We start from the raw sequence: 16637 nt of genomic DNA on the forward strand, positions 1-16637 counted from the left end.
GAATCGCCACAGGGGAATGAACCGCCAACTTATCCAGCAAATGTTTTACGCAGTGGATGCTCTTCCAGCTGCAATCCATGACTGGGAAACATCCATACACACTCTTTTATTACACCCATACACTACAGAAAATTTATCTTACCCAATTCACCTATAGCGCATGTCTTTGGACTTGTGGGTGAAACCGGAGCACCCGGAGGAAACCCACACCAACACATGGAGCCAGCCGGGATTAGAACCCACTAACCATTACATTTTCTAATTTTTAAGTTTGAAAATGTCTTCAAAACAGTCAGTCTGTAGCAAACAGGGTGTGTTTACAGATCTTCAGGTTAAAGTTTGTTCATGTTTCAGTTCTTTACATGTTAGTTTTATTTATTAATTGTTTAAAGAACAACATCTAACATTTTACAGTACAATAAAATATAGATGCCAGAGGGTAATTGTAAATAAAATACAAATATATAAAGTACATATGAGATAATTAAGTAAAAACATTATAGAGTTCACAAATATTTATAGTGGGGTTTGACTTTCATTTCGAGAGTCTCTGATACTGGTAATATATAAGTTTATTTCAGTCATCAATACCTTACAATTTGGTTTCCTATTAGTAAATTTACATTTATGAATGTAAAATTTTGTTAACAATAGAAGTTAATTAATTAAATAAAAACTAATTTCCTCTTAATTAGACAGTAAAGCCACAAAGTACATTTTCCCATAACGATGAAAGAGGGTTTAAACACTCCCAATCCCATAAGTTGTATAAACCCCATAATAGTATGTACAATGCCAAAATAAGTGTAAAACCGTCTCCTCATATTCATACCAAAAAATACAATTTACATCAGTCCCACTTTGAAAATTTTGTTAATATTGGAGGATGCTGGATAAAATCTATGGAGAGGTTTATAGGATATTTCTTTAATTTTATTTCCAACGTCATATTTCAAGGCACAGTAATAATTTTGCCAACACAAGATTTAATATCAAAACACGATGCATCACAAGGATGGTCTTGATTATTACCTTGATTATTACATACTTTATCAAATTACGTAAATATCAATTGTATTGTCTACAAGATAAAACTATCATAATATAATTTCATCAATCAGTGTAAATTAAGCAGATTTCTTCCTTGAGTTCAGCTGTAAATACTGGAGTATTCCCATCAGTCTACAAGTGAAGACGAGCATCAGACCATCAGGAAGAAGAGAAATCTGCAAAGACAGAGTTTATTGAAGGACAGTGAGAAGATGAGTGATCCAGAACCCTTCATAATTAAAGTGGAGGAGACTGAAGAAATGGGTTTGTGTTTATTCATTACTCTTCTTTATTATTATTTATAATAACTTATATATTTTTAAATTATTTCATATGCACTTACTGTATTTCCTTTTTAAAATTCTACTTTTTATATTAATATTATCTGCTATGCACCTAGGGTCTGAGAGTAACGCAATTTCAATACGCTTTGTCCTGTACCAGGTCTTGACATGTAATTCATGTATTCATGTATTCACAACCTTCATGTATTTAAATTTTCCAAATGTATTTACACACACACACACATATATATATATATATATTATATAGTATATAGTGTTGGGTAAGTTACTCAAAAAAAAAAGATTACAAATTACTACATGAAAGTTATAATCTGATTACATTACTAATTACTACATGTAAAAAGTAAATAGACACTTTCAAGTTACTTTGTACGTCTTTTTAGGTTTTTAAAGTAAAAATTGTAGGTCTTTTAATTATTTAAACTTGACTGAAAAATACGACAGCTTTTTTTTTTATGTTTTATTAACATTGTTTTAAAGTTATTTTAAGTCATTTAGGAATCGCTGACACAAAGCTCTGTCACAATATATTCCTAAACAAATCCAGCACTTTTATCACATTGAAGTTCATAAGCGCTCATGTTGTGTGTATCAGACGGTTCACAATATCACAGCTGAAGTTCAGCTAGAATTTCTTTGCAGCATTAATAACAAATTATAGCCTAGTTCCCGGTTATTGATCTGGTTTTATTTCTTTGTTTCTTTTTATTGAAGCTTTTACTCACAAACAGTTAGGTCCATAAATATTTTGGACATTGATACAATTCAAACATTTTTTCTCTGTACACCAACACAATGGATTTGAAATGAAACGAACAAGATGTGCTTTAACTGCAGACTGTCAGCTTTAATTTGAGGGAATTTACATCCAAATCAGTGACCGCTGTAGGAATTACAACAGTGTGCATATGTGCCTCCCACTTGTTAAGGGACCAAAGGTAATTGGACAGGACAAAAGTCACTAATCAAACCCACTTTTTAATACTTCTTTGCAAATCCTTTGCAGTCAATTACAGCTTGATGTCTGGATATACATCACCAGACCCTGGGTTTCATCCCTGCCAGGCCTCTGTTCTCAGTTCCTGCTTGTTCCTGGGGCATTTTGCCTTTAGTTCCATCTTCAGAAAGTGAAATGCAAGCTCAGTCTGATTCAGGTCAGGTGATTGACTTGGCCGTTGCATAATAATCCACTTCTTTCCCTTCACAAACTCTTCGGTTGCTTTTGCAGTATGCTTTGGGTCATTCTCCATCTGCACTGTGAAGCGCCGTCCAATGAGTTCTGAAGCATTTTACTTAATATGTGCAGAAAATATTGCCGGAAACACAGTTTATCCTGCTGCTTTTGTCAGCAGTCACATCATTAATAAATACAAGGGAACCAGTTCCACTGACAGCCATACATCACCATGCCATGTCACTACTACCACCGTGCTTCACTGCTTAGGATCATGAGCAGTTCCTTTCCTTCTCCATGCTCTTCTCTTCCCGTCACTTTGGCACAAGTAGATCTTGATCTCATCTGTCCATAAATCAAATCAAATCACTTTTATTGTCACATCATCATCAACAGCATGTGTGCTATTATGAGTAAAAAGCTTAGGTGGAGTCTTCACATATAAACCTACCTCCTTGAGAGTGTTCTTGATCCAGCCAACTGTCCGGCCAGGAAAAGAATTCCTCAGTCATCCACCACGGTCGTTTCCGTGGTCTTCTGGGTTTTTTGGTGTTGCTGAGCTCACTGATGCGTTTCTTCTGTTCAAGAATGTTCCAAACAGTTGTTCTGGCCATGCCTGATGTTTTTGCTATCTCTCTGATGGGTTTGTTTTGTTTTTTCAGCCTAATGATGGCTTGCTTGACTGATAGTGACAGCTCTGGATTTCATCTTGAGAGTTGACAGTAACAGATTCCAAATGCAAAATGATCTCTGGACCTTTTATCTGGTCATTGTAATTCGTATAACAAGGGGATAACACACACCTGGCCATGGAACAGCCTGGAAGCCAATTATCCAATTACTTTTGGACCCTTAACAAGTGGGAGGCACATTTGCAAACTGTTTTAATTCCCACACTGTTCATCTGATTTTGATGTAAATGCCCTCAAATTGAAGCACAGTCTGCCGTTAAAGCACATCTTGTTCATTTGTGTTGATGTATAGAGCCAAAAATGTTAGAATTGTGTCAATGTCCAAATATTTATGGACCTAACTGTATATTCTCCTGAACACATTTTACGTACACATCTATTCTTAGCCAGAATTGCTCACACTGTCGAGCCCTGATAGATGGCTATCTGCTGTTAGCAAACTGTTAAAAGCTAGCCTCCTAAAATGTAACTTATTTACTTGATTTTCAGATGTGATGGTGAAGGAGGAGAGTGAAGAACTGAGTGAAGATGAAGATAAATATCATGGCATATTTGAAGAAGAAACTCAATCGGAAATTGATCATAGTTTTTTCATAAATACAAAAGCCGTAAATGGTTTCATCTGCACTCAGTGTGGAAAGAGTTTCAGGCATAACCGCGATCTCGTTCGTCACATGATGATCCACACTGGAGAGAAACCTTACCAGTGTTCACACTGCGACAAGAGATTCAATGATCCAGGATACCTGAAAGCACACGAGAGGATTCACACTGGAGATAAACCATATCACTGCATTGATTGTGGGAAGAGTTACATTCAGTCATCTTCTCTACGAATGCACAGATTAAAATATCACAGTAAGTAGATCATCCAAAGATCCAGACCTTCCATCAGGGTAGCAACACACCACTATTGCATGGCACAAACCATTGAAATCAATTGATTTCATAGTGCAGCACTCCAAGAATGTAGGTAATTGAATTTGAAGTGTGAAAAGACCAAGCAAATGGAGACCTGAAGAGTAATTTGTAAGACTATAGTCTGGTTGTGTGAAATATTTCATTAAATCAAACAACAGAATACATAAATGTTTGACGTTTAGTAGGCATGATGGAGCTGCACAGCAAGGTTATTATAGTTAACGAAAACGAACGAAAATTAAAATTGAAAATAATTGTCGTTAACTGAAATAAAAACAAGATTTTTTTTAAACTAGAACTGAAACTGTATTGTGTACATACAAATCTAACTGAAACTAACTACAATTATAGCAAAAACCTTCGTTTTGGTCTTTGTAAATGTATTTAATACACAATCTTACTGTAAGCCGTTCAGAAGTAAATCCAATTCGCGCTGCAGGTGTTTGACCCGTACAGCACCTCAAAGTCTGTAGTCCTGCTGCCGTTGGCCAGATCGAGCCGGTTCTCCTCCAGTCATTCTCGCTGTTGCTCCCGCGACAAAAGAAACAAGTGGCCATGACAGCAGCACAGTGACAGCATTATATAAAGACACTTAAAACGATTACTATAACACATTTGTGCCCAATAACGGGTTTGATTTCTGTATCGCGATCACAAATGAATCTTTTTAACCGGATCTTCTAAGTAAACCGATTGAACTAGTTCACCAAATGAAACTGAATCATTTGAAATGATTCGCGTCTCCAGTAAGCACTTATCCACAAACGACTTAACAAGCCTATTCCCCCCCTCTGACTCTAATTAATTCAATATATACTCTCATTCAGTTGTTAGAACAGTAACGTTACACTGAGATAAAATTTGAGAAGCGGTGAACCGATGAAACGGCGCATGCGTGATACAGTGAATCAAACACAGACAGTACATGACAGTCTGCTGTGAGTGAACCAAACGTGAACAGCACCACGGGTAAACCGAGGGCTTAAATGAGAGGATCTGGCGAAAAACATAAGTTTATTTCATAACAGAAAATCTTGAATAAGTGAATCATGCTTCAGTTGGGTTGCAAAACTTTACTGTAAGACATTTTTCAGATTATGGTGATGTTTTAACTGACTGAAATTACTATTGCTGACTAGTTAATTTTGGTATGATGAGTCCAAACATCCGCGTTAAATATCTGAAATTCACATCACTACTGTGTATTTACATTAGAAGCAGCCTTGCACACATATTGTACTTAAAGGGCCACAAACCCCCCTGTTTCAGCAGGCTGTTTTCACACCCCTAGTTTGGAAAAAGTCAGGAAAGTGGGCGTGTCCAGCTCTGTTTAGGGAGGAGTGTCGGAGGAGGGAAAGAGGGAAGGTGCATAAAAATTTGCATAAATATGGGAGTTTCGGTTTAGGCACATGCTGATTTTCACAGAGGCAAAACAAAACACACAGACGCAGGGCAGAAAGACAGTGACTGTGTTTACATGGACATCAGTAATCAAATTATTAAATGGTGGGCTTTAACTGCAGTTTGGCACTTTCATTCATGCCCCTCGTGGCAAACGAGATATTTGATTCAAGGAACTGCTGTAAGCGTGTATTTTTAACGCAATGTTTGATACCGCACGGCGAATGAGAGACATAAAACCTCCGCATTTCTCTGTAACTTAGATGCACTTGGCAGGTAGCGTCAAAGCCGTGTGTTATTTCCCTCACAAAATGTGGCGTAAATCCTACACAACGGTCTTCGTTTTATTGCGGTGTTTACGTGTTTACACTCAGAGCAGAATTTACAGCGGATCTTTTAGTCCATAATATTGTAGTGATATTAATGTACTGTAAACTTAGTAACTAAATCATTTTGACTAAGGTGTGTCTTTAAACACTGAAAGAGTGCTGCTGACGATACCAACTAACTTTGCCATCTGAATAAACGAACACAGACCACTGATCACACACTTACCTAATCTGTAGAGACAGGACAATCAACACCAACTGGAGCCGCGTCTTTATTAAAAGGAGACGAGCGGCAAAGCGAAAAGCTCTCTGGTAAAAAAAATGTTAGACATGTAAGTTTGTCGCACGTCGCGTGCATTGTAATCCACACGTGAGACCAGCTGCGCTCTCATAGTGGGAAAATGAAAACAAAACCTTTGTTGCAACAAATTATAAAAGCAACGCTGACGACCCGTATCTCCAAACAAGTCTTCTTCTCCCACTTGTTTTGGCAACACAACGTGGCGTCTCTCTGCCGTCTAACAGGTAAACACAATCTTATAATCTATCATGCATATTAATGAAGTTGCACCGCATACACAAAGGAGTGCGCTGATTGGTTTAAACCAAGTCTTTCCTCATGAATGAATGCAGCACACTCAGAGACGTCACGATGCACTCGCAGGTACAGACAGCCAGTCTACACGCTGGAATACAAGCAAGGATCTAATCGGTATGACACAGCTTCAAAAATTGGTTTTAAACCGAAAGAACAAATCTGCTCAAAATAACGCAAAAACAACCAACTTCACTTTGTGTAATATATGTGTCCTAATAGTGTTTATAGCAGCGTGGGACACATATATGACTGTCAACACCTCAAAAAACGTGTGTTGGTGTTTCGTGACCCTTTAAGGCTGCTATCTTGTGGGCTGTTGTATTTGAATTTGTGCATAGGTATAGTATTGGTAGTTGATCGTGTTCATATATCCTCTAAATACATGTTTCCAAAAATGTAGGGTTGAGTTTTTACTATACAATATTCTATTGATTTTGAATCTTGCACCTAACAAGTGAAGTTTCATAAACTAATTTCGAGAGGAGCACGTGATATGATTGAGCACGACTGGCCGCTCATCTGTAATCGGTAATAATCCAATCAGAGTGATCCTAGTTTACTATAAATGGATCATTTTCTCCCTACTGCTCTATCATCGTTTGGAAGAATCCCCCCTTCCACCCCATCTCCTCCTTTTCCTCCCTTTTCTAAAGGGGGAGCTCTCGAGACCTACTTGATCTCGGATCTCCTGATATGCTTATACTCAAATATCTCCGAGCTCAGGGTTCTCTCCCGGGACAGCATGCCAAACCTGCTTTAAACACCAAGCATATCTAAGTGGGAACTCTTGAAATATCCTTATTTAGAAAAAAAACGAATACAAACTAAACTAAAACTAAGTCTCGTATTGATTTTAAAACATTTATTTTAACATATAAAGCGGTTCACGGTTCTGCTCCAGGTTACATTTGTGACCTGATATCCATTTCCTCTACCTCTCGCTGTCTACGCTCTGCCTCAAGTACTACGCTGTTTCAGCCTCGCTGCAAACTCAGCACCATGGGAGGTAGGGCGTTCTCTTTCCGTGCTCCCAAACTGTGGAATGCTCCTCCCACTAACATTAGGAATGCCGGTTCATTGGACGCTTTTAAAAAGCTACTTAAAACTCATCTTTTTAGGACTTTAATTTGTGATATCTCTTTTATCCTTACTGTGTTTTTATTGTATTTTTTTAAATAATTGTTTACTGTGCTTTGTTGTTTTTACTTTCTTGTAAGCACTTTGGGTTTTAGAAAAGCGCGTTATAAATAAAATATATTATTATTATTATTATTACTAAGTCATTTAAAAATATATAAACTAGTTAATCTCCCTCTAAAAACCAATTAAAGCTAACTGAATTTGAAAACAAAAAGTCAAAACAAAATAGAAACTAAAACTAATAAAAAATCCAAAACTATTATAACCTTGCTGCACAGTTGTGCTTTGTTTCCCGTGTAGGATCTCATCGCACTGTTGAGCCCTGTTAGAGCGCTCTCTGCTGTTAGCAAACTGTTAAAAACTAGCCTCTAATAATCAATTTACTTCATTTTCAGGTCTGATGGTGGCGGAGGAGAGCGAAGTACTGAGTGAAGATGAAGATAAAACTCAATCAAAGACTGAAGATGGTTTTTTATTTAACACAACAGCTGTAACAGGTTTCATCTGCAGTCTGTGTGGAAAGAGTTTCAATTGTAAATACTATTTCAAGCTTCACATGATGATCCACACTGGAGAGAAACCGTACAAATGTGATCAGTGCAGCAAAACGTTTTTGAAGCCTTCAGACCTGAAGAGCCATCATCGAATTCACACAAACGAGAGGCCTTACTCGTGCTCTGAATGTGGGAAGAGTTTTACCCATCAACTTTATCTAAAAGCACATGAGAAGATCCACAGTGGCGTGAGGGAGTTTGTGTGCGATAAGTGCGAGAAGACTTTTTTAAGAGCTGGAAACTTGAAACGACACCAGAGGACTCACACTAAAGAGAAACCGGACAACCAGTCAAACTGCAGCACGGGATTCAATCAAACACAAATCCTGAAAACACACGAGAGGACTCACACTGAAGAAAAACCGGACAACCAGTCAAACTGCAGCACGGGATTCAGTCAGACTCAAATCCTGAAAACACACGAGAGGACTCACACTGAAGAGAAACCAGACAACCAGTCAAACTGCAGCACGGGATTCAATCAGACTCCAATCCTGAAAACACACGAGAGGACTCACACTGAAGAGAAACCGGACAACCAGTCAAACTGCAGCACGGGATTCAATCAGACTCCAATCCTGAAAACACACGAGAGGACTCACACTGAAGAGAAACCGGACAACCAGTCAAACTGCAGCACGGGATTCAATCAGACTCCAATCCTGAAAACACACGAGAGGACTCACACTGAAGAGAAACTATACACGTGTATTGAGTGTGGGAAGAGTTTCATGAAATTCTCATGGCTTTTTCACCACATGAAGAGCCACACTGGAGAGAGAGCGCACAAGTGTGATCAGTGCAGCAAAACATTTTCAAACCATTCAGGTCTGAAGGAACATCGCAGAGTTCACACAAACGAGAAGCCTTATTCATGCTCCGAGTGCGGGAAGAGTTTTAGATATCGGTCAAATCTAAAAGACCACGAGAAGCTCCACACTGGTGTGAAAGAGCACGTGTGCTTAGAGTGTGGGAAGGGTTTTATTAGAGCTCGGGTACTGAAACAACACCAGAGGATCCACACCGGAGAGAAACCGTACCAGTGTTCACAATGCGACATGAGATTCAGACTGTTACAAAACCTGAAACAACACCAGAGGATTCACACTGGAGAGATACCGAACACGCATTCAGTGTCTCAATCAACACATGCTGATCCACACCGGAGAGAAAACGCACAAATGCAATCAGTGCAGCAAAACATTTTTGAAGGCTTCACCGCTGAAGAAACATCTTCGAGTTCATATAAAGAAGAAGCCTAATACATGTTCTTTAGCTCCATCAGAAACTTGCTCAGCCCCCCACAAGGGTTTCCTAATGACTTTTCCTATTTCCTTTCATGAGATAACTCAAGCAAAAAACAGTCAGTTTCTGTGTACAACCCTTAACCAGCCTTATGTCCTCAGCAACTTTAAACTGAAGAACAAACTAAAAAATCCATCTGAAACGGAGTTATGTTTGAGTTTGTTGTGAAAGTTCGAATCAGATGAGGGAGTTAAAACCCCTTTGAGCTGCCTTTGTTCTGTGGTAGTTCGGCAGTCAGTGGGTCTGTTTTGGAGCTTCGGCTTGTTTGACATGCATTTCATCACCAGTCAGATCACCTAAGTGAAATTTTGGCTCCTAAACCCTAGGGCTGCACGATTCTGGCTAAAATGTGAATCAAGATCTCGTTTTTGTCACAATTCTGTAGATGTAAAATAAAGGGTAATATTGGTAGGCTATTATTATTGTTGATTCTCAAACATATGGTAAAACAACAACAATAATAATAATATCAGGCCTGTGTGTAGGTCTACTGTTGGGTAAAATGCTAAATTTTGTACCGTCATTATGGTGGACTTGAACACACTTTTAATATGTCCTGTTTGTTAATTCACAGTAAAATGATGACTTCAGAATATAACTATTCATAATTATAAAGTTGATTTATTATGTTTGAGACATGTGCTTGTCATCTGTTATTGACAACATTATTAGACCATTTGTTTTCACTGGTAAAATGAGACATTTGTCATCATCAGATTCCTTCTTGCATTATATCCAGCATTATATAGGCTAGTTATACCGACACAGTAAACATTTATTTTCATGCACAACACTGTGTTAGCTAAGACAAAACAAATCAAATGCTTGTCGTAATCATAACTGTAAAATGCGATATGATCATTTAAATTATGTGCGCGCCGGTGCCTGAGGGAGCGAGTTCAAGCCAAACAGTGAGAACAGCGCCTACTAGGGTCACAGAATACGATCTTCACTTTCACTTCCCAGTGCGGCTCATGGCAGCCATCACAAAAAAAACACACATGCAAATCATTCTTTCAGCGCGGCTCTCAAAAAATCGCTCTGTGCAACAAACCGAATGTTATTTACAACTTTATTACTTGTTATTCACAGCATATGCAGGTTCTGTTCACTAAAGTAGGGGTGATTGGTGTGGATGCGCGTTCTCGGTAGTCAAACAGCTCACGGTCGCCTCATGTGATTTTGCAGCCGCGAATACATTACATTTAGAAAGAAATGACATTTCTGGGTGAATTATACCTTATAAACACAGTATGTGACACTTTTAACACCATTTGAAGGTGTCCATGTTGCTGTGAAGACTTGTGTGGCCGCCTTTACTCGTCTCTCCTGACCTTGAATCGAAGAAAAGCTGAATTAAGATCGTGTGTAGGGTCGAATTGAGATTGTGATCTTTTTTTCGATTGAATCGTGCAGCCCTACTGAACACCTTTGTGCAGTTTTAAAACTAAACCGTTGCCTTTGGGGGACTTTTTTTTTTTCTCTAAGGGTGGAGGGTGAGGGTTGGGTCGGGCTTCATTTGATCTTGAGGGTGCATTCACACTATGTTATCCGAACCAAGCCCAGGCACAATTCCTGGTTCGTTTTACAAGTGTGAGTGCTCTGAATCAGGCTCAGGTGTGGTTCAGTTGGCCGGCCCTGGCCTGGTTGAAAGAGGTGTGCCAGAGCGCGGTTCGGTTGACTGCAAAGCACGCCTGAGCACAAAACTGAAGACGAGACGTGACTGTTTCATATGGATTTATTATTCATTCTTACTGTTCAATGAACACAAGCTGTCACCCCTCGCTGAACAACAGCTGCGCCTTCAGCAAACCTCCTAATACATGCAGCACGAGGACTTTATGAACATTTATGAGTGTCAAAAGTTGTGGATCTGTTCGGTGAAATATTTGACTGTTTCACTGCATCCCAAACCACTAAAATGATATAAGTAACGCAATGTCCATTGTGCTGAGCGAGAATAGTTGCATCACCGATGGCGCAAGCGTGCTCGGCACAGTTCAAGCCACTCACTGTACCTAGTGTGAGCTGGCTCTGAGAGAGCCTTGCCACAGTGATGCAGGTTATCTAAGGGGTGCTTTCACACCTGTGGCTCGATTATTAAGTTCTGAAACAAATGAAAATAGTTACAATGTTTATTTTTGTTCTTGGTGCGGTTCGCTTTCACGCGGCAAATTTTCTAAACGGACCAAGATAGCTAAAACAGGTCACATGCGAGCACACTCTCGCCACATTGGTCAGAGTTCCACACAACTGTCATGCGTCCTTATTTTAATTTATGACTATAAACAATAAGACATTATAAGCAAAAAGCTGTGACACCCACAGACATCGTCATTAAACATAATTATGCATTATAGGCTTTACATTATAGAGAGAAATAACAGATAAACCAAGACTAGGTCAATTTTCCTAACAGATAAACAGCTCTCGCTAATATTTTAACATACTTTCACTTTCGTATTCAACATGAAACACACATTGACCAGTAGGAATGATGACATCCCACCATACTCATAATTCCCTTTTCATATACCCTCTATGCCTATTGCATATCCATAATACACTGTGATATAACCTGGTTTGTTAGTTAATTGGATTGTTTTGCTTTCTCACTACAATTGATCCGCTTCAGAGTCTGTTTCAATCGAGCTGAGACCACCTCATTCAGACGATCTCCAACCGATTGATAATTCACATATGCCCAACGAACCACGCTAACTGGGGAAATGCACCAGGTTCCAGAAACAAAAGTCTAGATGTGAAAGCACCCTAACACACAGGATCCCTGTCCTTAAACAGCAATATATAAACAAAACATGTATACATATCAAACAAATATTTATATAATTGTACCTAATATTAGAAAGTGAGCTAAATGAACCAAACACCACGATAGTTTCGGTTTACTTTATCACTGAAAAGTGCTTGTTTTTCCCACCAATAGCTTTCTTTGACCCTTAAAAGTATGTCAAGGGGTTCATTTTCACATGCACAAGCAACAGACCATCATTTAATTTCACCTGCAGTGCTTCTGTGAGAGGAATACTGTCGTGTGTTCACTTTCGCTTTGGTCTACGTGGGTGCATGGGAGGAATGAGCCGCGATAAGATGATCATCTGTTCCGTATAATGTTTACTTAACATCTTGAACAATGTAGATTCACGGTTTACTCACAACAGTACAAGTGGCATAAACACACAGCTTACCATACCTGTCAACATTGGGATGTGAAAATAAGAGACCCCCCCCCTCCCTTACTAACTCTGTTAATTTGAAGCTTTTTTTAATGTAAATAAGTAGTTTAAATGGTCAGTATGTTTTTTTTTTAAATTATTATTATTATTATTTAGAAAGGATAGAATAAATAGTATACACTAGAAAGAGCTGCAATAACAGTTTCCCCTGCTTAAATTATTAGCTATTATAAAGAAATAAGTTCTCATTAACCTTTCTTTCTTTACTATATGACTTTAAACATTGTGATTAAAGAGCTGCGAATGAATTTCTCATTTAGATATTACATTAAATAACAGAGGTGTCACTTTAAAAATGCACAGATCTAAAATGAAAGCATTCGATTGGTTTCCTAACTGTTTATGCTCATTTAAGATGGAATTTGTTGTGTTTAAAAGAAATCCCAAATGAGACTGACATGTTTAGATGCTATTGTTATGTGCATATGTCTGCTAAATGACTAAATGTAAATGTCTGTTCAAACACGCACCCAAATTCCAAAGTGTCCACTTTCGCTCCGCTTCAAGTCGCATGTACAGAATGTGTTTGGAAATGAAGGGAATCCTGCCATTTTTATATATATATTTCACCGTGCGTAAATAAAATAAAAGCACAGAACAGATTCACATTTAAGAGCAAGGGGCGCTCCCTGGTGGTTCGGCGATATGAGCTGCGTATAGGGAGGATTGGCTCTTTACTGTTTATTGCCACCCTTCATAGAAAAAATTTAAATATGGGAGAAATACGGGAATATATCTTTACTGGATGATAGCGGGATACCATTTTAAAATACGAGAGAATCCTTGGAAAAGGGTTGACAGGTATGCAGCTTACATGTTCCCACTGTTTGGTGCTCTCGCTCTGGCACAGAACGGCAGCTTTTTCCGACAGTGCGATGAGTATGGGAGCAACCTCTTTAATGAACTGACCTTCCCGTACACAACGTACCTCGGCGCACACTCTCCGTTTGACGTGAATAAACAGCCAATTGAAATGAAAACAATAAACACAGTCAATAGGCTTAAAGGGACCCTGCTCTCTTTACTACTATACATTGTTTTCACGTGACGTCATTGGTTACGTACGAAATTCAGATGGAGAGCAGGAATGTGGTTCTTCCACATAGGAATCGCTATCAGAACATGTTTTATGTTGTTTATAATTGTTTAAATTGGCCAAAATGAGAAATGCCGAACAGCTTTTATAAACTTCCAAATGTTTTAGGTCATAAAAGGGGGAAAAGTTCAAGAATCTGGCTGAAAAACAGAAGAAAAGGCAGCATGTAATCAACATTAATTCAATACATTCATTCCATTAATTCGTCTGATGCACCAATAAAGACTGTATACAGACCTAGCTATGTGTATAAATATGTTAATGTGTTATATTAAAATCTGATTCAAACACCACCACACTTGTACAAAATCCAGGAGAGTATAAATAACGTACCCTGCCATCTAATTGCTGCAATTCAATCTCCGAATTGTTTTGTTACAATTTACTAGCGTTTCGGCGGAATAATCAATCGTAACGTGAACATCGAGATGCACAGTAGCTGGGGAATGTTTGTTGATGATAAATTCATTGACAGAATGAACCCTTGCGACAAAACTAGACGGTTATTATTGTGGAGCACTTCTTTTTGCCCTCACAAAAATAAATTGATGTGACTATCCTTCCACGCTTTGGTATGCTTTCATGATGTCTGGAACATATCCACATGGGGAAATACTATAGTAGTTTATAATAAACGTGTTCTTGAACCACATAGTAAAGTGTGTAATGTGTACTACAACTCTTTGTTAATGAATGCTACAGAATACTGTAGCATGGTAAACCGATAAACTAATAAATACTGTAACGTTATTGTGGTGCATTGTGCTTATAGCATAGAGAACTGAAGCCTATTGAATAATTCATTACTACAGTAGTGTCGTACCACAGCAGCAATATAATTACTACAACAGTTTAATTCACAAATTATCTATAGTATGTTTCCAAACACTAAAGCAGGGGTGGGCAAACCCGGTCCTGGAGGGCTGGTGTCCTGCACAGTTTATCTCCAACTCTAATCAAACACCTGCTTAGAGATGTATATAGTGATCTTGAAGACACTGATTGGCATGTTCAGGTGTTTTTGATTCGAGTTGGAGCTAAACGATGCAGGACACCGGCCCTCCAGGACCGAGTTTGCTCACCCCTGCACTAAAGTATTTACTATAGTATTTGTCATGTAGCGTAATAGCTTATACAGTATCTAACACCTCGATGACGGGCAAATATATGTTAGTTCGGTAGAAAACTCTGCCCTCTTTATAATATAGTATCGTACCCAACATATGTGGTTATTTTCTATTCGTGACTCCTTTAGATTATGGTATAAATCGCAGAAATCTGGACTTTCCTCTATGTTTCCTATTTCGTTTTTCCCTTCCTGCCCTCCATCTGAAATTCGCACGTCACCAGAACCACGTGATTGATAACAACCTATACTTTCATCTATATAAAACCAACAAACACGTGTATGTTCCACATTACCAGCAAATTAAATAACCTCGTCATGTAGCCTATAATTTTTCTATGAGCTCTATAAAGCTGCGGTCACACTAGAGTTTGAGTGTGCAAAATTCTGTCGTACGGCGCTGCAAAAATGGGCGGGATTAAACAAGACTATTAGACATTCAAAAAAGCGAGCGATTGGTCCATATTTTAAATTTCTGTCCAGAGTGGTCATGTTTTAATTTTCAGTTGGTCTCACGCAATCATGTGATGCGATTTCGCAGGTCAGAGTTCACCAAGCTTGAACTTTTCAACGCAGCAAACTGTGAAACTAGCCGCACGACCTTGCGTTTCCGATCTGACGCAGTTGACAGTACTCATTAGGATTCGTTTTTGATCTTAAATGGTTTGTTGCAATCAGTTTCCTCAAATGGTTTGAGTTTCCTTAACTTATTGGGTTTTACAGTGTAGTAACAATCACATTCATTATATCAGAAACTATCATCACTTTTTATATATTAAAATTTCACATTTTCACTAGTAGCAACTCAATTATCAACAACTCAATTATTGATATCAACATTAAAATTGTAGATTTCAAGAATTCATATCCTGAGTATGAATAAATGTGAATATGGCTTGCCATATGTAAACAGTTGGTGCATTTTTTGCTATGCCTTTTTTTTTGGAACAGTAAATGGTCAGCAATTATTACAGTATAATGAAACATTGTGAACTATAGAAGGAACATAGAGGATGCCAGTGGGATAAACCAGTAAAGGAAAAAAAGTAAGTTAAACAAGAAATACATATAAAGTTAAGCTTACAAAATAAAATATTAAGAGTGTAAGTAATTTAAAATGAAGTGCTGATTTTATAGGGGAATTTTAAATAGGGCATGACAAGATAATGTTTTCCTAGCCTTAGTGTTTCCTGAACCGGGAAGTGTTTCAAAATATAGTTTCAATTCTTTTATGAATACATTGAAAAGCAGTTTATTATTGGATAATTAGCATTTATGGATGTGATGTTTAGCAGGTAAAAGATCTATGAAGTAAAACGCTTTCTCAGTATTATTGTCGTCTTCAATAAAACCAAATAACACATTTTCCCAAAACAAAGACAAATTGGAATATATAAAGTCAGTCACAAACTTGCAAAAGTTACCCCAAAATATTTTTGTGTAGGTACAGTAGTAAGTGTACAGTTGTTTTACTTTGTAAATTACAGAAAGCGCACATTGAGTCAATATCTGATTTAAATCTTTTTATATAGCCACTCACTGGGTAGGATCTGTGGAGCGGTTTTTGCTAAGCGCTAGCTTCAGCCGTGATGACGTCATCACCGACGCGATAATTCAGCGTCGAGTCTTCAGAGCTGAGGTGAGTCGTTGACGCTTTTTCTCGTGTTTACACAACAATAAAACACACTT

The 16637-nt window shown here is 38.2% G+C and overlaps 2 protein-coding genes across 3 annotated transcripts in view; both read left to right on the forward strand.

Annotated features, from left to right (window-relative positions):
* LOC130215590 (gastrula zinc finger protein XlCGF7.1-like) overlaps positions 1-16637 on the forward strand; it is a 108411-nt gene that overhangs the window by 11353 nt on the left and 80421 nt on the right. The window lies entirely within an intron of this gene.
* Positions 1152-11403, forward strand: LOC130215580 (zinc finger protein 431-like). Its single transcript, XM_056447423.1, has 3 exons — positions 1152-1314; positions 3711-4079; positions 8006-11403. Exons 1-3 carry the CDS (start codon positions 1263-1265, stop codon positions 9424-9426), a joined length of 1842 nt encoding a protein of 613 aa, XP_056303398.1. The 5' UTR covers positions 1152-1262; the 3' UTR covers positions 9427-11403.

This window comes from Danio aesculapii, chromosome 22 (assembly GCF_903798145.1).
Source record: "Danio aesculapii chromosome 22, fDanAes4.1, whole genome shotgun sequence".
Classification (NCBI taxonomy): Eukaryota; Metazoa; Chordata; class Actinopteri; order Cypriniformes; family Danionidae; genus Danio; species Danio aesculapii.

Bases quoted from the DNA above. Each gene is read 5' to 3' on its own strand.
- LOC130215580 (XM_056447423.1), top strand. From the start codon at position 1,263: ATGAGTGATCCAGAACCCTTCATAATTAAAGTGGAGGAGACTGAAGAA. The intron at 1,315-3,710 runs GTTTGTGTTTAT...CTTGATTTTCAG, and splicing joins GGAGGAGACTGAAGAAATGG to ATGTGATGGTGAAGGAGGAG. The intron at 4,080-8,005 runs GTAAGTAGATCA...CTTCATTTTCAG, and splicing joins GCACAGATTAAAATATCACA to GTCTGATGGTGGCGGAGGAG.